Source organism: Mastigoproctus giganteus, chromosome 11 (genome assembly GCF_048544385.1).
Source record: "Mastigoproctus giganteus isolate SK-2022 chromosome 11, ASM4854438v1, whole genome shotgun sequence".
NCBI classification, from domain to species: domain Eukaryota; kingdom Metazoa; phylum Arthropoda; class Arachnida; order Uropygi; family Thelyphonidae; genus Mastigoproctus; species Mastigoproctus giganteus.
Window position 1 is genome coordinate 104,596,928 of NC_143585.1, and position 22,751 is coordinate 104,619,678.

The 22,751-nt window shown below is 37.3% G+C and overlaps 1 protein-coding gene across 1 annotated transcript in view; it reads right to left on the reverse strand.

Moving 5' to 3' along the window:
- LOC150078320 (uncharacterized) overlaps window positions 1-22,751 on the reverse strand; it is a 296,643-nt gene that overhangs the window by 134,044 nt on the left and 139,848 nt on the right. Inside the window, exons 6-7 of the mRNA XM_090384528.1 lie at window positions 18,093-18,268; window positions 2,248-2,532 (exon numbers count right to left, since the gene is read on the reverse strand). Of these exons, the coding sequence (XP_090240654.1) occupies window positions 2,248-2,532; window positions 18,093-18,268 (461 nt within the window). The remainder of the gene's footprint in view (window positions 1-2,247; window positions 2,533-18,092; window positions 18,269-22,751) is intronic.

The window sequence follows — 22,751 nt, forward strand, 5'->3', positions numbered from 1 at the left end:
GCTTTGTAGTTGATCACTGACACCCTGCTTGATTTTTTCCAAGATAGCAGGAGTTATTAGGTTCTTCGTGATGATGGTCCTTCTTTGATCTGCTAATCGCTGTTCGGTGACCTGAATATCCAGGTAACGTTCCAACCACTTGGTATGTAGTTGCAACCTGTACATTGTCAGGGTATAAATAATAAACCACTGGACATAAGCCGAAGCTAAGCAAGTCCACCTCCATAGATGGATGATGTCGCAGAGAAATGTTATTCATACTGCATCGAGTGTGCAGTAGGATAAAGTCATTTGCGTTCAGGCCTTAGGCAGAGGGTTGGTTTGAAAATTTGGAGACTGTCTCCCGAGCAAGACAGTGGAGCAAGTGGCACCGTCCCCTGTAAGGCTACCACAAGAGAAAGGCAAGACCATCTAGCCCCACCAACTGGAAGTGCTTCCTGCGCAACTGCACTAGTGACCACCCAGGAAGGAAGAAAACACCAGTGCATGAAGTGGAGCATTGAAATGAACACGTACATCATGCGAGCGTACTATGAAATAACCAGGCACGAGTTCATTTCAATGCTCCACTTCATGCACTGGCGTTTTCTTTCTTCCTGGGTGGTCACTAGTGCAGTTGCGCAGGAAGCACTTCCAGTTGGTGGGGCTAGATGGTCTTGCCTTTCTCTTGTGGTAGCCTTACAGGGGACAGTGCCACTTGCTCCACTGTCTTGCTCGGGAGACAGTCTCCAAATTTTCAAACCAACCCTCTGCCTAAGGCCTGAACGCAAATGACTTTATCCTACTGCACACTCGATGCAATATGAATAACATTTCTCTGCGACATCATCCATCTATGGAGGTGGACTTGTTTAGCTTCGGCTTATGTCCAGTGGTTTATTATTTTTTATTTATTTTAGTTCTCGATAGTGACACCAGATGGCACCACTATCCTTCAGGCTAGTAGTCCAGTGTCTTAACAACTGGGCTATTGTGCCCCTTTTATTATTAGCCACATGGTGCAAGGAAGCCTGAAGCTTTTGGTGCACCAGCCAAACAAAAAAAAAAAAAAAAATTTCTGAATTACCCTGAGAGAGAGAGAGAGAGAGAGAGAGAGAGAGAGAGAGAGAGAGAGAGAGAGAGTGTCAGAAGTAGAAGGGAATCACCTAGAAAGAGAAGAATGATGATATCCAGCTAAGGACACATCTGGTACTCACATCACATCTGGTAAGTATGGGATTGGCACACTGGGTGTGCCAATCCCATACTTACCAGATGTGAGCCCCTGTGGTTATATGTGATCATTGTGCCATTTTACATATCATGAAACATGAAGTTACTTTATCAGAAATAAGAAATTGTTGTCTTCTTCAATTATTGCAGCAGGCAGTGGCAAACAACTCATGTGTTGGCCTGTTTGTTGGTAATAACTGCTGCACCTTGAAATTTATAGGCAAATAATTGAAGGCTTTTATGAATGACACCCTGTAGTGTTTATTTCAGATTTAAGTTCTGGAAGTGCATCAAATTGACTTTCTTGTGCTTCAGTGGAATACATTACAGATGTTCTCCTGAGCTTCTATTAAAGACCATGTGTAATCTTCATTATTCAGTAAACTTCCTGTTTTCTTGAACTTTTCCACCCACATGTAAAAGGTTGGAATGCTTGGCAGATCCTTCCTAAACTTCCAACAATAATTACATTGAACCCGAATCAGTGAATTTGTGACACCAAGCGATAAAATAGATTGTGCTTTTTTAGTGAACGGTAGCCATTTTGTTTTATGGCCTACTGTGGTGCCAACTTCGAACCAGTGATCTATGAAGTACATCAATAATAAACTTTCTGAGTTATTCTTTGTAATGATGAAAACTATCTATTATTTCTTATCAGATCAAATGTTATGGACTTTTCTAATAATAAAAGGTTTTTTTTTTTTTAGATGCCCTGTACATATTTCTCTGGGTCCACAATTGAACAATGTACATATGCATATCTACTATAGAAAAGGTTAAGAAAGCTATCAATATACTCATTATTCTTATGTTAACAAAGGAACAGTGTGAATACACCAGAGGTTGCTTCCAATTTGTTTGAACATGAAATTACTCATTACAGTGTCATTTGATTACTCAGTATAATGTCATTTGGAAATATGAGACTTTGAAAAGAAATTAAAATTCACCATCTGAACCATTTTTAACAACTCAAAAATAAAATTTTATTTCTATGTACGTGTAGAAAGAAAAGCAATTCTTCTTACTAACTTGTGCCAACTTCAGATCATCTGTAACACTTTGTAACTGTTTTTCTTTAACTTCCAGATTGTATTCAAGCTGTTCAACTCTGGACTTTTCCAACAACATATCTTTCTGCAAATATCTGAGATACACTTCCTTCTCTTCAAGAAGCATATGCAAGCAAGCAAGGTCTTCTGATTCACAACTCATCATCTGTTGAATTTGTGAATGAAGCATGTCTAACTGATTTTCCAAATTTTCTTTTTCAGTAGTTTGCTGCATTCTCATATTTTTTAATGGAGATTCATTATCCTATAAAATAAAAAAAGTAAAATAAATAAATTATCATCATATGTGTATGTGCAATAAATAAGATCCATTCAAAAAGTATCTTAATTAATATTTATTGTTCAAGGTTGAGAGAACAGAGCTTACTATGAAAACGCATAACATGGTTAGACACATATCATTCTTACCTCCATGCAGTAAGCTGTCCACTTGCTTACATTAGTCTGTTATTATCAGCTGATAACAAAGATGGTTTTACATCTTTTCATATTTAAAAATGTCTGAGTGCATTAAATGATATGTGTGTGTGTGTTTAATTTTGCTTTACTATCAGAAAAACCAGAAGTGAAATGTTAGATCTTCTTAAAATAGTATATGGGATTTCTGCAATTAGCAGTATGCAAGTTTTTGATAGCATTGTCATTTCAAAGAGGGTAGGAACTCTGTTGAAAGTGATCCATGACCAGGATGGCCCTCGACTTCAACAAATAATGAAATCATGTCTTAAAGTGCAAGCTTTGGTATGAAATAACCAAAGATTAACTATTTGTGCGATTGGCAAAGAAACTTGTATCCCCACCGAATCATGTCATTCCATTTTAATGAAAACTTTGAACATCGAGTGCATTTCTACAAAGTTTGAACTATTAACAGAGGACAATGTGAATAATACCTGAATGCTACTCACTTCCAATTAGTTTGAATGTGCAATTAATGATGAGACATTTTTGAATGCATCAGAATTAGAGATGAAACATGAGTTAGCATTAGCATTAGCAGAGGCATATGATGCAAGAAAGCAAGCTTATTCAGCATCAGCCAAAAAAAAAAAAAAAAAAAAACCCTCTCCCATTTCACCCCTCCGTTCGTTCGAAATACCTGTCCAGTTGAGCTTTAAATTTGTTTAGGCTATCAACTTCAACAACAAGTGATGGAAGTCGGTTCCACCAACCAACCACCCGCTGGCCAAAGGCAAATTTCCGCACATCTATCCGACATCCGTCCTTTCTCAATTTGAATTTATGCCCTCTGAGGTGATTATTCTGAGAAAGATGAAGAATCCCATTGGCATTGAGCATGCTCAAACCATTCAAAGCTTTATACACCTCTATCAGATCACCTCGCCGGTGCCTAGTCTCCAGACTCTGTAATTTGCAAACTTAAGCCTTTCTTCGTAAGAGCAACCCTTTGTTCCATTTACTAATCTTGTTGCCCTTCTCTGTACCCGTTCCAGCAGCTCTACATCCTTCTTGAAATGAGGCCTCCAGACCTGTATACAGTACTGTAGGTGCGGTCTGACCATTGCCTTATACAAGGGAATAATCACCTCCTTATCCCTGCTAGAAAAATTCCTGTATATCATTGACAAGACACCATGAGCTACTCTTTCAGCTTGTCTGCACTGCTCAGAGAACTTCATATCTGCCTGCACAATTACCCCCAGGTCCTTTTCATTCTCCACCACTGTCAGTGTAGTAACGCAGAGTTGATACGTTGCTCTGGGGTTACTGTTACCCATATGTAGTACTTTACATTTGTCAATGTTAAACTTCATTTGCCACCTCTCAGCCCATCTGTTCAACCTTTCCAGATCCTGTTGCAGCAGCATAGCGTCAGTATTGTCCTTAACGACCCTGCCAACCTTTGTATCATCTGCAAACTTGATATCCCATCATCAATATCATTCATAAACACCGAAAACAACAACGGACCCAACACTGAACCCTGAGGAACTCCACTAATAACATTAGTCCACGTTGAGCAGTGTCCATTGATTACCACTCTCTGTCTTCTGCCACTCAACCATCCCCTTATCCATAGCAGCAATTTGCCTCCAATGCCACACTGCTCCAATTTGTGCAGCAGTCTTCCATGTGCAACAGTATCAAAAGCCTTTCTAAGATCCAAATATATAATATCAAAGTTATTCCCTGCATCCAGTTCTTTTGTGACTACATCATAGTATCCAATCAAATTGGTCAGGCAAGACCTGCCCTTAACAAAACCATGCTGCGTCTGAGCTATAACTGAATTCTTGTCTAGATGATCCTGCAGTGCTTCTTTAACCAGTGCCTCCATTAATTTACCTGGAACAGAAGTTAAACTAACAGGTCTATAATTACTTGTGTCAGCCTTTGATCCTCCTTTGTGAATTGGGGTTACATTTGCACATCTCCAGTCTATGGGTACCTCCCCTGAGTCCAAAGAAGCACTCATAATTATGGCTAGGGGTTTGCATACTTCCTTTGCTGCCTCCTTTAATATAACTGGATAGATCCCATCCACCCCAGGTGCCTTTTTTATGTTTATCCTCAACAATCTCTCCTCCACTTTCCTCTCAGTTATTACAAAATCATCCAGCTCACTGCCAATGTTTACTTTACCTACATCATTCTCCTTCCTGAATAACTCCTCATGCGTGAATGTAGATGCAAAATACTCGTTTAGATTGTTAGCCACCTGAGCAGGATCCTCAACTGTTGAACCATCAATATCCAGTGGACCAATCTGATTCATCCCTTTCCTTCTCGAGTTCAAGTATGTAAAGAACTTTCTGTTTTTCTTTGCATCCTTTGCCAAGGATTTTTCGTAGTCTGCCTTTGCCTGCCTAATCTCCTTTGTGACTTGGTTACAGACCAACTTATATCTATCATAGGCTTCCATGTCACCCATTAATTTGTATGTATCCCATGCATTTTTCTTCTCTGCCACATGTCTCATTAGGCCATCTGACAACCATTTAGGCCTAAACCTTGAACAATATTTCTTAGTTGGTATGTAAAGCCTGGTAGCCACCAAGATTAGTTCCTTGAATGCTTCCCATTTTGAGTTTGCTGTTGGTAACATCATCAGTTGGTCCCACTGTATAGAATTTAAATACTGTCTCAGACCATCATAGTCGCCTTTACGAAAACAAAAACCCTTCCCTTTACCTCTGATGGTAGTTACCTCCTTGAGTAAATCCCACTTCAACACACTGTGATCACTGCCACCTAGTGGTTCATTTATCTGCAGGTTCTTAATGCATGAAGAATCACTACTGATAATCAGATCAAGAGTATTGCTCCCTCTTGTTGCCTCACGAACATGCTGATGTAGAAAACAATCATCCAATAAATCCACAAAAGCCTTGCTAGTGTGCGAGTGACCAACCCACAAATTCCAGTCAATATCTGGGAAATTGAAATCCCCCATTATAAGACTCTCTGATTTACTGGCCCACTCTATTTCCCTGTACAATATATTATTATACTCATCAGAGTCATTAGGCCTATAGCACACTCCTACTCTCAATTTTGATTTCCCTATGCTTATGTCACACCAAACTGACTCGACACTGCCCTGTCCATCGATGTCAACTGGCTTCACTTCCTTTGACTTTATGTGTTTCTTAATTAATAGCATAACCCCTCCTCCCCTCCTGTCCTGTCTATCCTTTCTATATACATTGTATTCCCCAAATTCCAGTTCCGCATTACTTATATCTGTGTGACACCACGTCTCTGATATCCCAACAATATCTGCCTTTGATGTTTTGAGCAATACCTCAAAATTCATCAAATTTATTTACCAAACTCCTAGCATTGGTGTACACGCAGGTATACATGCACCTGTTTCTATTTTATGAGTATGATCCCAAAAATAAACAGCAGTCATCTCAGTGGGAAATTCCTTCTTCCTGAACCAAAAATGATGGCAAAAGGCAGCAAAATATGAAGGCTAAGTTGTATTTTTTTGACTGTGAGAGTGTTTTCCATCATGAATACACTCCAGAGTGACACACAATTTGTATAAAGTTCAATATTGAAGTTCTGAGGTGCCTTCATGATGCAGTTCAAAGTAAAAACCTAAAAAGTGGAACTTCAAAGACTGGTTACTTCACCATAATAATGACGTTACATGTATAGCTACTTTAATGGGATATTTTGATTAAACATGAAACTGCTCAAGTACAGCAACCCATGATTCATCAAGTATGATTTCATGAGATTTTTTTTGTAACATAAACTGAAATTATTAGGAATTTTTTTATTATCTAAACTGCAAAAATCCTGAAAGGATGTCAGTTTGATGACATACCAACAATAGCTCCATGAGACTTTTTTTATTACCTAAACTGAGGAAAAAAAAAAAAAAATCCCTCTGAAAGGATGCCAATTTGATGATATAAAAATCATTAAAAGTAATATGCCAGCTCAGCTTTCAGCAGTTTTCAAAATAAGCTTTTCAGAAGTGCCCCCAAGAGTGGGAAAATTATTGGCACATCACTTAAGAAGAACATTGTTTCGAAGGGGATTAAGTTGCCCACGCTGTAATTATACTTACTGTCGCTATAACATGGTAGTCCAGATACTTTTTGGATACAGTGGTATCCAAAAGTTAGATTGCGATAATTTTTTTTTTCATAAAAAAGTAATTAATACTAAATAGGCATTAATTACTGATATTTATATTTCTGAAAAGCACCTGCCTACCTTTGTCCTTTTATGTTTACTCCAGCTTGCAGATTCAATTTCTAATACTATAAATTGAACTATGATAATTTTTGAAGTTACTTTTTATGTTATTCTGTAAATTTTACTTCGGTAAAACAAATTCTGGTTAAGTTAAATTCTTTTAGGCTTTGTATAAATTTAAATCTTAAGTCAAGTATTTTATAAAATTTTGCTATCTGCTTAATTATTGTAAATTTTTTAAATTTAATTCTGTAATTTTTAATGAATTTAATTCTTGCTTTAACAATGGTTGTTATATGATCCACATTGAATACTTTTAGAATATCGTGACTGAGACAGAAATTAGCATTAGCAGAGGCACAGGCACATGATGCAAGAAAGCAAGCTTATATAGCATCAGCCAAAAAAAAAACCTTCCTATTACACCCATCCATTAACTCCAATTGTTTGTCTAGTTCTGCCCTGAATTTATTTAAGCTGTCAGCTTCTACAATGACAGATGGAAGTTTATTCCAGAAATCAACCACCACTGGCTAAAGGCAAACTCCTGCATGTCTATTCTACAACTGTCTTTCCCCAGTTTGAATTTAGGTCCCCTCAGGTGACTAATCTGAGCAGGAGGAAGAATCTCATCAGCATTGAGCTTGCTCAAACCACTCAAGGCCTTATAAACCTCAATTAGATCACTCACAGGTGCCTAGTCTCCAGACACTAATCTGCAGAACTTAAGCTTTTCTTTGTAAGAGCAACCCTTTGTTCCACTCACTGATCTCGTTGCTGTTCTCTGTACTCATTCCAGCAGCTCTACATCCTTCCTAAAATGAGGCCTCCAGACCTGTATACAATACTCAAGGTGTGGCCTGACCATTGCCTTATACAGCGGGTTAATCACCTCCTTATCCCTGCTAGAAAAATTCCTGTATATCATTTAAAGACATCATGACACCACTCTGGCAAACTGTCTGCACTGCTCAGAAAACTTCATATCTGACTGCACAATTACCCCCAGGTCTTGGGGCAATTGCGCAGGTAAATGACCACAGGAATTCCCATATATCATGAGTTCATTGCTTGCATAGACTGTGGCATATATTTAAAGATCAATATAGTTATAATCATAGCTCATCTGACAATTTCCCAATGTAAAAACTGTACCAATCTCAAGTTAAAACTTGATACACTGTTAGAAGAATTTGGGTCACTGAAGAAACAAATTCTTGCCCTGGAGAAAAATAAAATTGGGAACTCTTCGGTGCTTATATCTGGTAACCTGTCAAGTGATGCACCACCAATTCAAGTCCCAGAACAAAACATTCAAGCGCATCTGCTTTGGTTCAAAATTATTTAGCTTCATTAGGAAACATTTTTGTAATAAGCATAGGTGGACTAGGACTGGGGTGCCAGGAGCAACAATTAATTATGTTACCAACAGGCTGTCAGATTTTAGAGATGGTAAAGAGAGCATTAGTATTCTTGTGGGACTAATGATATTAAGCATACATACTTTTTCTTGAATAAATCCAGGACCATACAAAAAAAATGTCATGAGTTAGATCAGAAAGTATGTATATGTCTGCAAATCTGTCTAGGCACGATAGGAGGAATTATAAGCTGCAAGCCTTGTGGATTAACTCAAGACTTGAGGGACTCTGCAAGCCTTTTGGGGAAAATTTTTTTTTTATCATCATGGCCCACATTTGTAGGTAGAAGAATTTTTTTTTTTTTTTTTAAGAGATGGAAAAGATGGTTTTCACCAAAGGTGGTTTTTTCCATTATTATCAAGGATATTTTAAGAGTTTACTTACAGCTGTGGGTGTAAGGGAGGAATAGGGTAAATATATATGTATATATACATTTATCTGATTATATGGGTCAAAGTAATACTTGCACACACACACAGCAAAAAATTTTGTTATTGCAACAGCTGATACCAGCAAGATATTCTGAGGGTAGTGATGTTTTAAATGAATGGGAAGCTAATTTCAGCATTAGCATTAGTAAAGGCATATGATGCTCCATTCACTGCCTCCTGTGGTCTTCCATCAAAAGGATGTCAGAAGGATTTTGACTAATCTCGATGCTAAGAAAGCTCCAGGTCCTGATTGTATTTCTCCACTTGTTCTCAAAACCTAAGCTCTTGAACTCAGTCCTGTTTTTTGCCACCTTTTTTCACTTTCTTATTCCAAAGCTGTTTTTCCTTCTGCTTGGAAATTTGCTCATACCCAGTTCCTAAAAAGCGTGAAAAATCCATCCCATCCAATTATCGTCCCATTGCAATTACTTCTACTCTTTCTAAAGTAATGGAGAAATAAATTAATCGTCAACTCTTAAACTACCTAGAAACCTTCCGTCTGATAAACGATCAGTATGGATTCCGTTAGTGTCAATCCACTGGTGATATTCTGGCTTATATTACCCATTTATGGACAAATTCAATGGAAAAGTTTGGTGAAACACAAGCTGTTGCTCTTGACATCTCAAAGGCTTTCGATTGTGTTTGGCATAAAGGTCTTCTAAACAAGCTTCCATCTTATGGTTTGCCTACTGTTTTTTGTAATTGGATAACCAATATCCAATTTTCTCTCTGACCGCTCACTGAGGGTGATGGTAGATGGCTCTCTGTCCTCTAACTTCTCCACTAATGCTGGTGTTCCCCAAGGTTCAGTTCTTTCCCCCACTCTTTTCCTCTTGTATATTAATGACTTTCTTCGATTAACTGGAAATCCTATCCATAATTTTGCTGATGATAGCAAATTGCATTCCACTTTCCAGTTGGAGAAACCTTGCCTGCTTAATCAGCTTCAACTTCTCGAATGTCCACTAACAATTACTTAAATGCCGATTTTCAGGTGATTCCCCAGTGGGGCAAAGACAACTTAGTTGATTTCAATCCTTCTAAAACTCAGTCTTGTCTTATATTTTGCAAAAAGGATTCTTCTGCTCCTATGCTTTTCTTTGATGACACTCCAATTTCTAGGCAAAATGATATATTTCTTTTGGGGATTACCCTGACTTCTAATCTCTCTTGGCACAAGCACATTACAAATATTGCTTCCTCTGCATCTGAAAAACTTGGTTTTCTTTTTCACTCTTGTTGTTACTTTCCTTCCAAACAGCCGTTCTCTCTGTACAAATCGCAAATCTGCCCTACCATGGAATATTGTTCCCACATCTGGGGTAGTGCCCTGAAAACCTCTCTCAGGCTTCTGGATTCAATTCAGAAGAGGGAAATTAGGTTAATTAATGACTCATCTCTAACGGTCTCTCCACTCTCTCAGTCTCATAGACGTACTGTCTCTGCTGCATGCCTTTTCTACAGTTACTTCTATGGGTACTGTTCTTCTGAATTGGCTTTATAATTCCTGCTCTCTCTTTCAAAACAGTCTGAACACGGGCCGTCACCAGCTAAGGTCCATTTACTGACCAACTTCAAACACACAGAACTAACTTTTCATCTTCCTCATTTATTCATTCAACTTCTGGAACAACCTTCCTTCATATGTATTTCCTGAAAATTACAGTCTACAGAAGTTCAAGTCTAATGTCAATAAATATCATCTTTTCAACCTCCAACCCTTGCATGGTACTAAGTACTATTGGTTCTAATACCTCTCGTGTTTGGGGTTTTCATAAAAAAAAAAAAGAACGCAAGCTTATACAGCATCAGAATTGAATTTATTTATTTATTTAGGCTGTCCACTTCTATAACACCTGCTGACTAAATGCATTTTTCCACACATCTATTCTACAACTGTCTTCCCTCAATTTGAATTTGTGTCCCCTAAGGTGATTAATCAGGGCCAGAGGAAAAATCCCATCAGCATTGAGCTTGCTCAAACCATTCAAGGCCTTATACACCTCAATCAGATCACCTCGCAGGTGCCTAGTTTACAGACACTGTAATTTGCAAAATTTAAGCCTTTCTTCGTAAGAGCAACCCTTTGTTCCATTCACTAATCTTTTTCCCCTTCTTTGTACTCGTTCCAGCAGCTCTACATTCTTCCTAAAGTGAAGCCTCCAGACCTGTATACATTACTCAAGGTGTGGCTTAACCATTGCCTTATACAATGGGATAATCACCTCCTTTTCTCTGTTAGAAAAATTCCTGTATATCATTGACAAAACCCCATGAGCTACCCTTCCAAATCATCTGCACTGTTCAGAAAACTTTATATCTGACTGCACAATTACCCCAACTTCCTTTTCATTCTCTACCACTGTCAGTGTAGTACCACACAGTTGATACTTTACTCTGGGGTTACTGCTTCCCATATGCAGTACTTTACATTTGTCAATGTTAAACTTCATTTGCCACCTCTCAGCCCATGTGCTCAACTTTTCTAGATCCTTTTGCAGTAGTGTACTGTCATTAGTGTTATTAACAACCCTGCTGACCTTCGTATCATCTGCAAACTTAGACATTAAGCCTGATATACCATCATCAATATCATTAATAAATACAGAAAACAACATTGGACCCAACATTGAACCCTGGGGGGAACTCCACTAATAACATTAGTCCACGAAGAGCAGTGTCCATTGATTACTGCTCTGTCTTCTCTCACTCAACCATCCCTTTATTCATAGCAGCAATTTGTCCCCAATGCCACACTGCTCCCATTTATACAGCAGTCTTCCATCTTCCATGTGCAACAGTATCAAAACCCTTCCTAAGATCCAAGTATATGATATCAAAATTTTTCTTTGGGATCCAGTTCCTTGGTGGCCATTTCATAGTAACCAATCAAATTGGTCAGATAAGACTTCGCCTTAACAAACCCATGTTGTGTCTGAACTACAACTGAAGTGTTGTCTAGATCAGTGGTGCGCAAACTATGGGGCGACCACTAGAGGGGTTGCGATATAAATTAAAGGTGTTGCGGAAATTTTTAAATAAAATTAGTTTTTGTGTACACGAGAGCCAAAAAACTGTTGTTAAAATTACTTTTTCAATACTGTAGGTATAGTGACCTTACCACTCAAACGAAGTCTGAGATATGAATGAACCCTATTGCCACTCTTTATTTTTTAGGGTGGTTTCACGTGTGATGCAGGTGGCTTTCTTACTTATTGTCCTTGTTGATAATATGACTTAATTTGCTCACTGGCTATGGACACACACACAGAAAGCAGCTGACTAGTGTGACTTCTCAGTACATATTAATACTTCTCAGTACTACTCAATTGCTGAACTATAATCCCTCTAGCTCTTAATTTGTGCTTCCTACTGCAAAAATTTCTGAAATTGCCTAAAGGCCAAAGGTGCGAATATGCTGTGGCAGTAAATAGCAAGTCTATTGCACGTACTCGTTATTCTGCTTCATAATTCAATGCTTTCATGTCAACTTGAATATGTTTTTCATTCTTCTGCTAATTTTTATAATATGGTTGGTTTTAAGAAGAAAAAAAAATATACATTTTTATATATTTTACCATGGACAATTGGGTAATCAGAACAAAATGGTCGAGGAGTGACAACAATAATGTTGCTACAGATACATCAGAAGCTGAAAGGGTAAGAAAGGTATCATGTGAAAATTTGGACACTAACGTTATTTCAAGTGTAGTGCAACCACCAAATTCTGGTAAAGAGCCATCATATTCCAAATAAAAATGAATGAAAAAAGAATAGAAAATATCAAGAAGAATTTATGAAGTACGGCTTTACTTACAATGTTTTTTGATGATGAACACAATGTCCTGCACGTGTAATATGTTACGAAAAACTGGCTAATGAAAGCATGAAACCTATTAAATTAAAAAGACACTTACATACAAAACATCCAGAGATAATGAAAAAACTGAATCCTTGTTCAAAAGACACATTGACGCCACACATGGTCTGAACCCTTTCATGAAGAAGCACTGCAGTTCTTTGTAAAGCTTTAAGAGCATTGATGGACATTTCATATTGGACGCTGCAATAAAAATGATTTCAATTATGCATGGAGAAAAGTACAGCAACGATTTAAATACCATTCCTTTATCCAGAGACAGTTACTGCGAACAACATAAAATTCAATTTATTAAATTGATTGAGAGAAAGTCCAATTTTGCAATACAGTTAGATGAATTCACAGATATTTAAAACATTGTATATGTCAGATACTGCTATGAGATATTTTGGAGAATTTTCTATTTTGCAGAGCTCTGGAAGGAAGAAAGACGGGCAAGATTTTTGATGTTATATTTTCTTTCAAACAAATATTATCTAAAGTGGAACAACTGCGTTATGATTTGTACTGATGGTGCAGCTGCATTAACAGGATAAAATAAAGGTTTTAAAGGCAAAGTAAAGGAAATTGCTCCAAATATAGTTTTGAATCATTACATTATACAGCACATAGAGAAGCATTAGTATCAAAGGAAATGCAAACTAATTTTCATGAAGTTTTGAAAGATGCAATAAGTGTGATGAACTTTATTAAAAAATAGAAGCTTAAATAGCAGACTTTTTCAGAATGCTTTGTAATGAAATGGATGAAACACTTCTTTTATATATGAAAGTGGGTGGTTGTCTGGTGGTAAAGTGTTGCGACATCTTTTTGACCTCAAACATCAAGTTTTGTTTTTATTGGATAAAAATGAGAACCTTGCTCAATTGTTTACAAATCAGAAATGGCTTGGAAAACTTAGTTCCCTTGCTGATATATTTCAAAAACTTAATGATTTAAATTTAAGTCTTCAAGGACAGGGAACAAATATATTAATACTCAGTGATAAAATAGAAACTTTCAAAGGGAAGCTTAATCTTTGGAAATCTGAATTTGAGCATAATAATACTGAAATGTTCCTATGCATTTCTGATTTTGTTATAATATTGACATTTTACAATTTAGGGATATCACTGCCATCCACCTAACAATGCTAATTAAAAAATTTTCCAAATGATTTAATGTATCTCCAGAAAAAAAGTTGTATTGGATTCGTGATCCCTTTGCTTTTGATATTTCTTTGTCTCAAAATTATTTATTCGTTTGCTGAATTACCATTCAGCAAAAGGAAGAGCTTATCGACCTGTCGTCTGATGAAGCATTAAGTGCTCTTTTCAAAATTACTTGGGAAAATCAATGGAAGGTCATTAATATACAAGAGGAAAAGAGTGGGGGAAAGAACTGAACCTTGGGGGCCACCGGCATTAGTGGAGAAGTTAGAAGACAGAACCATCTACCATCACCCTCAGTAAGCAATTAGAGAGAAAAGTGGATAACCAATTACAAAAAACAGTTGGCAAACCATAAAATGGAAGCTTGTTTAGAAGACCTTTGTGCCAAACACAATCGAAAGCCTTTGATATGTCAACAGCTACAGCTTGTGTTTCACTGAACCTTTCCATTGAATTTGCCCATAAATTGGTAACATAAGCCAGAATATTACCAGTGGATCGACACTAACGGAATCCATACTGGTGATCGTTTATCAGAAGGAACGTTTCTAGGTAGTTTAAGAGTTGGCGGTTAATCAATTTCTCCATTACTTTAGAAAAAGTAGAAGTAATTTCAATGGGACAATAATTGGATGGGAGGTATTTGCCACCCTTTTTAGGAACTAGGTATGAGCAAATTTCCAAGCAGAAGGAAAAACAACTTTTGAATAAGAAAGTGGAAAAAGGTGCAAAGAACAGGAGTAAGTTCAGGAGCACAAGTTTTGAGAACAAGTGGAGAAATACCATCAGGACATGGAGCTTTCTTAGCATCAAGAATTGTCAAAATCCTTCTGACATCCTTTAGACGGAAGACCACAGGAGGCATTGAATGAAGTCTGTTGGGAATGGTGGGAGGTGTTTTGCCAAGGTCATTAATACATGAGTTAGGGGATGCTAGCAGGTCAGCTTTATCCTTAGCTGAAGTGACAACAGAACCATCTGGTTTTGATAGAGGTGGGAGCAGAGATGGGCAAAAGTTGCAGCCAACAGCTTTGGCAAGAGACCAGAATGCTTGGCTAACATTAGGGCAAAAAGAAAGTTTTCTACTCATAGCCTGTTCAAAATCTAGTTTGGACTAATTAATACCTGCTTTACAATTGTTGCTAGCTTTGGTGTAGGCAGAAAATGAAACTGAAGAATTAGAAACAAGCCAATGCGAAATGCAACATTCTTCTCTTGAACAGTCTTAGCACATTTATTGGAAAACCAAGGTTTAGATAAAGGACAAGATTTTAAAGTGGAGTGTGGGATAAAGGATTCCATTCCTACAAGAATAATTTCACTGACACGATCTGAGCAAACACTGACATCAGAAGTACTGAAACAGTAATCTGACCAAGGAAAAGAAGAAAAGAAATCTCGCAGGTCATCCGATTTTGCATTCTTGTAATGCCAAACAATATGAGGTTGGGAATAGCCATGAGATAAAGGCTCCACTGGAGAAGAGACAATCACCAAGTTGTGATCTGAGGTGCCTAAAGGACCACTGACCGACCATGTACTTAGATGGTCTGTTTGTGAGAAAAAAATCAAAAGTGTTGGCTGTATGGTTAGGATTGTCCAGTATTCTTGTTGATAAATGAACAATCTGTGCAAGGCCATTAGTAATTGCAAATGCCTCAGCATCTCGACCAGCCTGACTAGAAAACTGGCCAAGTCACACTGACTTGGCCAGTGTGACTAGAAAATGGAAGCCAGTTGGAGTTGTGAACATTAAAATCACCAAGGAAAATTACCTCACTGTTAGGAAAGTTGGACTGGAGAAAGTCAAGTTGCAAAGAGAGGAAGTCAAAGAGATCCAAGTGATTAGTGGAGTTGAGAGAATGCTAGAGAGAACAGATGAATTTGACAGAATAAGGTAGAGAGATTTTAAGCCAGAGAATATCGAAAAGAGGAGATCCCAAATTACCAAGTCTCGGACAGGGAATATCGGAATGGACACATACACAAGTACCACCTTTGAGGCGAAAGGAATCGTACAGCAAATAATTTGGGCAACTGAGATGGGCAGTAATTGAATCAACCGATAACTGAGATTCTGTAGAAAAAGTACATGGGGTTTGGCACACTGCAAGTGGAAATGGACATTGTTGAGATTAGAACTGAGACCACGTATATTTCTGAAATGAACTAGGAAGTGTTTGGGAGGTTTAGATCTTTTCACAGATAAGCTTACTTTATTAGTTCGACAATACATAGTGTATTCAATAGTAAGAAAAAGTGAGGGGGGGGGAATTTTTGGATATGGTGTACATATGGTAAGAATATACCCAGATCCCTGACACATAACATAACCTCGACAATACTCCCTGAATACACACTACTCAGACTCCCTCCAGTCACTATCTGGTAGAGTAGAGGTAGCAAGATTATACACTAGCTGATCCGGAAGCCTCCTAAAGAGTTACCAATAGGTTCACTGATGGCATCAGTTTTTTGGGAGAAAGGAGTGATCATTAATTACCTTATTTTCAAAAAATAATATTTATCCATAATGGATTTATTTTTTTCAAAAAAAAAAAAAAGTATTCATTATTGTACTGCCCTCTTGTTTTATGAAATTATTCATTTTGGGGGACACACATGGCTGGATTTATCAGGGATGCAGTTGCTCCAACAAAAACTATTGGTGTGTCACCCTCCAAGGTTGGGGGAGGGAAAACCAACAGTTTTGGAGCGTCTAAAAATATATGTCAGAGCTGCACACTACCCTAAATCTGACAATATGGCCATGACTTATTTTAAACCTAAAAAAAAAAATTAATAATAATAATAAATAACATTATTCTAAAACTTTGGTTAGATGCCTATAAATGTTTGTAATTAATATTATTATGTTTATTTTATTTTAAAACAAAGAAATGTGTTGTAGATGTGTAAATGCATGACTCCCAGCCCAAGGAGATGCACTCTCATACATACCAAAAGAAGAATGTCACATCTGCAATGAAATAAAATAAAATAAAGACAGAGAACCCGAAAGCACCACTTTTTCATGAACAATGCTTGTGAATTCCAAAAGAATTGTATTTGAGTAGATGACTGCTGTCCAGCTAAACATCAACAGATATCCATATATGATCTGAATATAGAATAGAAAAAATAAACTAAACTTAAAAATAATATATGTCGTGGCCAACATCCTCTATAATTTAAATAAACAAACATATCAAATGAAATGCAAATTTATATACTGCTTGCCCTATCGATTGACCAGCTGATCAATAGGTATAAACCAAACACACATATATGAACTAACAGAAGAAACATACAAATCAGTGTTCTCTTTTCTACAAATAGTCTTGGAGATGTAATAACGTTTATCTTTGCTACAGTTACTTTTGATATGGACATAACATGATCTATTGCATATTCATTTATTCTTCTTCCCTTCTTCTCTTCTTTGATTTGTATGTCTTCTGTGCCATTCTTTCCTGTTTAGCTTGAATGCTTATAACCACTCCTCATTTTGTTTACCTTGATGAACACTATTATAATTGATTGATTTATTTCTTTATGCTAATTCTTTTTATGATTTGGTTTTCAATGTTTAGTTACAAGTTTGGCATTTGGTTTAGACCGTCAATTGGCTAGCCAATGTATAAATTTACATTTCATTTGGTACATTTGTTTATTTAAACTATAAAGGACAGTGGTTATGACATATGCTACTTTTCAGTTTAGTTTGTTCTTTTTTTTCTATTCTGTATTTAAATCATATAGCAGAATTTTGCATTTGCCTTTGAAGTAAAGTAATTATTAATTTTTGACTTGTGGATATTTAAATTATTTTAAGATATTTAAAATACAGTATTTGAAATATTAATTTGGAAGATTTTATTTATTTTGTATATTAGTTCATATAGAGACACCTATGATAATTTTTGATGGATGGCAGTTCATGGCTGAAATATAGATTTTGAAGATGCCCCTTCACACACACATAATGTATGTGTTTGAGTATGTGACTATTTAAGCAGGAAGTCATGCATTTGCACTGCTAGGAGCGACTGTTATTTTGGTTACTTTTTATTTTATGATTTTATTTTACTTTGATAGTTAAGGTATTATGGTAGTAGGTAGCAGAATTGCACCCTTGTTTCATGGTATAATTATTGTTCTTTTTCTATTATAAATAATCAGTCAATAAATAACTTAATTAAATAAGAAAACATTATCAATCATGTTGATCTGTTACTTACCCAATCAGGCATAATATTCACAGACATCATGTCACCACTAGTGAGCTGCTTATTGGCACTTTCTTTTTCTGTAATATCTCTTTTATATCTTCCATTTAAATTCTTAATTTCCATTTCCAGTTTTGCTATTGTTTCTTCCATTTTCAGTTTATCAGTTTGCAATTCAATGAGATGATCTGCAAGAAAAGAAGTCTTTTTTCTTTCTTTTCTTGGAAATTTCAAAGATACTTAAGTTAATAAGTTTATATACACTCAGTGATCACTGAATGTATATAAACATGACCACCTACCTAATACCACATTGGGCTACTGTTCTCATGGATAACAGCTGCTATTTGTCTAGGCATTGACTCTAAGTGTCTGGAAATGTCCATGCTGCCTGCAAGACTTTCCATAGTGTCAGAATAGATGATAGTTGTGTGTCCATATGCCTCACTCCCTGTTCCAAAACATCCCATAGGTGTTTAGTTGAGAATTTGGAGGCCAGTCAAGATAGGTGATATCCTCACTGTGTTCCTTGAACAATTCATGCACAGTGCGAGTTCGATGACAAAGGTGCATTATTGTCTTAGAAGATCCCATTTCTGCAGGGAATAAATGCAACATGGTAGGGTGCACATGGTCTCCTAAGAGCTTCTGGTAGACCACACCAGTGAAACATTGGTCCATACACACCTGGGGTCCTAGTTCTTTTCAGCAAAACATGCCCCATATTAAGCAACCATCGCCACTTGTCTGGATAGTGGACACCATGCACAATGGATCGTATGGGCTTACATTGCTTGTGCCACACACAAAGGTGTCCATGGCATGTTGCACTGCACCAGGTATTTGGACTCATCCGACCAGCACACTGATTTCCAGTCCTCCAGTGTCCAACCAGTGTATTGTTGACACCACAGCATTTGTCAATGATGATCTCACCACTGAATTGACTATGAAGTCAATGCATAAAGGGTCTATGCTTTATGCATATAAGGGAATCCCATATGCCTGAATGTGCTGCGCATTGTCATTTAGGATACTGTTCTTGCATTCCCCATATTGTATTGTGATGTCAACTATTGCATAGTGACTTGCAGTTGAGCCTGTACAATGCTTTGCTCCTTCATTCACCACAAACATCCAGTAAGAGGTGGTTTGACCGGTTCGGCACCATTCTTTTTACACCTTAACCACAGTGGGCCATGATAAACCAGCAAGATGTGCCATTTCTGATATGGGAGCACCAAATGCACAAGCTCCAACAATCATGCCCTTTTGAAACTCTATGATATCTTTACTATGTCCCATAACTGCTACTTTATCACTCCGACTTACACAATCAGATGAAAATTACTACTGCTCAAACATACAAAGTTGTTCAGCTTTTAATACTGCAAGCTATGCAGCACAGTCAGTTACAGATGGGATGATTATAATTCAGTGATCACTGTGTGTGTGTGTGTGTGTGTGTGTGTGTGTGTGTGTGTGTGTGTGTGTGTGTGTGTGTGTGTGTGTGTGTGTGTGTGTGTGTGTGTGTGTGTGTGTGTGTGTTAATCTATACATGAAAAAATACATATTAATCTATACTGCATGAAACTTGGTGGGTTATTTGAAATGTTGTACATTAAGTACAGAAATTTTAACACCATACAATTACATTTCATACTCAGACAACAAAATTTTAAAACACTAATTGTATAATAATTCTATGCTTTAGGTCATGATTAGTGACCATGTGATTTCAGCACTTTAACTCAGGCTATAACCCTGTTTAGTTCTGCATGCATTCATGTGTGCGTGTGTGTGTGTGCGTGTGTGTGTGTGTGTGTGTGAGAGAGAGAGAGAAAGAGAGAAACTGGAATTGGGGGAGTAATGATAATCCCTCAGTAACTCATATAGAGGTTATATCTGCTTAATTTAAGAGAAATCAAGAAAAGAAAGGCAGCTGGGATTGATGGACCAATATATATACACTCCTGAAGCAATTAAAATTGTAGATAGAAAGAAACTAATGGAAATATATATACTTGCATAATTTTGCCTCATTACAAACCATGGTGAAATAGCCAGCTCTCAGCTGCTTTTAAAAGAAAAACAACCTGCTCACTGAAATTATAGATGGAACCTATCAATACACTTTCAGAGAACTCATTGACAAAAGAAATCCTTTCAGATGCTCTTCACATCACATCCTTATGTTCTCCTCCTTGCACAAAATGGTGCTCGATCATTATTATTATATTACATCTCTATTAGCAGGATCAATATCTCCAAACAAGAACAAATTAAAATAATAATATATAAGGAATGCAGAAATGGAATTTGGGGAGTACAGTGAGTACAGGAAGGATAGACAGGATAGGAAGGGAGTAGGGGTTATGCTATTAGTTAAGAAACACAAAATCCAAGGAAGTACAGCCAGTTGACATGGGTGGATAGAGCAGTATCGAGTCAGTTTGGTGTGACATAATCACTGGGAAAGCAAAATTGAGAGTAGGAGTGTATTATAAGCCTAATGACTCTGAAGAGTATAATAAACAACTGTACAGGAGTGTGCCAGTAAATCAGAATGCCTTATAATGGGAGATTTTAATTTTCCAGATATTGACTGGAATTTGTGGGTTGGTCACTCACACACTAACAACGCTTTTGTGGATTTATCGGATGATTGTTTTCTACAGCAGAATATTCGGGAGACAACTAGAGGTAGTAACACTCTTGATCTGAATATCAGTAGTGATTTTTTTTTTTTTTATGAAAACCCCAAACACGAAAGGTATCAACCTATAGTACTTAGTACCGTGCATGGGAAGGAGAAGTAGGGGGGTGGGGGATGCCGGAAACTTTGCTCTAGAGACTAAACATGGGTTTCACTACTTCAAGCCTCCAATAAGCAAAGTGGTGGTATTTCACCTCGTGCATTAAGAATCTTCAGATAAAGGAACCACTAGGTGGCAGTGATCACAGTGTGCTGAAGTGGGATTTACTCAAAGAGGTTACTACCATTAGGGGTAAAGGGAAGGGAATTTTCTTTCGTAAAGGTGACTATGGTGGTCTGAGACAGTTTTTAAATTCTATACGGTGGGAACTACTGATGCTGTTACCAACAGCGAATTCAAAATAGGAAGCATTCAAAGAATTAATCTTGCAAGCTACTAGGCTTTTCATACCAACTAAGAAATATTCTTCAAGGTTTAGGCCAAAATGGATATCAGATGAACTAATGAGACATGTGGCAGAGAAGAAAAATGGAAGGGATACATATAAATTAACAGGTGATACAAAAGCCTATGATAGATATAAGCTGGTCTGTAATCAAGTCACAAAAGAAGTTAGCAGGTAAAGGATGCAAAGAAAAACAGCAAAGAGTTCTTTACTTATGTAAACTCTAGAAGGAAGGGAATGAATCAGATTGGTCCACTTGATATCGATGATTCAACTGTTCATGATCCTGCTCAGGTAGCTAACAAACTAAATGAGTATTTTGCATATACATTCACACATGAGAAGTGATTCAGGAAGGAGAATGGCAGAGGTGAATTAAACTCTGGCAGTAAGCTATATAATTTTGTAATAACTGAGAGCAAAGTGGAGAAGAAATTGTTGAAGATAAACATAAGAAAGGTACCTGGATGGTTGGGATCTATCCAGTTATATTAAAGGAGGCAGCAAAGGAAGTAAGCAAACCCTTAGCCATAATTATGAGAGCTTCCTTGGACTCAGGGGAGGTACTCATGGACTGGAGATGTGCAAATGTGACCCCAATTCACAAAGTAGGATCATCAAAGGGCAACACAAGTAATTACAGACCTGTTAGTTTAACTTCTGTTCCAGGAAAATTAATGGAGGCATTGGTTAAAGAAGCATTGCACATCAACTAGACAAGGCTTCATTTATAGCTCAGACACAGCATGGGTTTGTTAAGGGGAAGTCCGGGCTGATCAGTTTGATTGGATACTATGATGTTGTCACAAAGGAACTGGATGCAAAGGATAATTTTGATATCATATATTTGGATCTTAGAAAGGCTTTTGATACTGTTGCATGGAAGACTGCTGCACAAATTGGAGCAGTGTGGCAATTGTAGGCAAACTGCTGCTATAAATGCATGGATAAAAGTATGGTTGAGTGGGAGAAGATAGAGAGTGGTAATCAATGGACACTGCACTTCGTGGACTAATGTTATTAGTGGAGTCCCCCAGGGTACAGTGTTGGATCAAATGTTGTTTTCTGTATTTATTAATGATATTGATGATAGTATATCAGGCTTAAGGTCTAAGTGTGCAGATGATACGAAGGCTGACAGGGTTGTTAATGACACTAATGACAGTACACTACTGCAACAGGAGCAAGAAAAGTTGAGCAGATGGACTGAGAGGTGGTTCCTTTATCTGCAGATTCTTGTGTGAGTGACCCCAAACCACAAGTTTCAGTCAAAATCGGAAAGTTAAAATCCCCCATTATAAGACCCTCTGATTTACTAGCCCATTCGTTCTCTGTAGAGTTGTTTGCTGTTCTCATCAGAGTCACTCTTTCACACCTGTAACACCTAATTTTTTTTTTCTATAACACCTAACTAATCTCATTTTTGCTTTCCCAGTGCTTATGTCAAAGGAAACAGACTTAATATTGCACTGGGCACACATATCAACTGGATGCACTGCTTTAGATTTT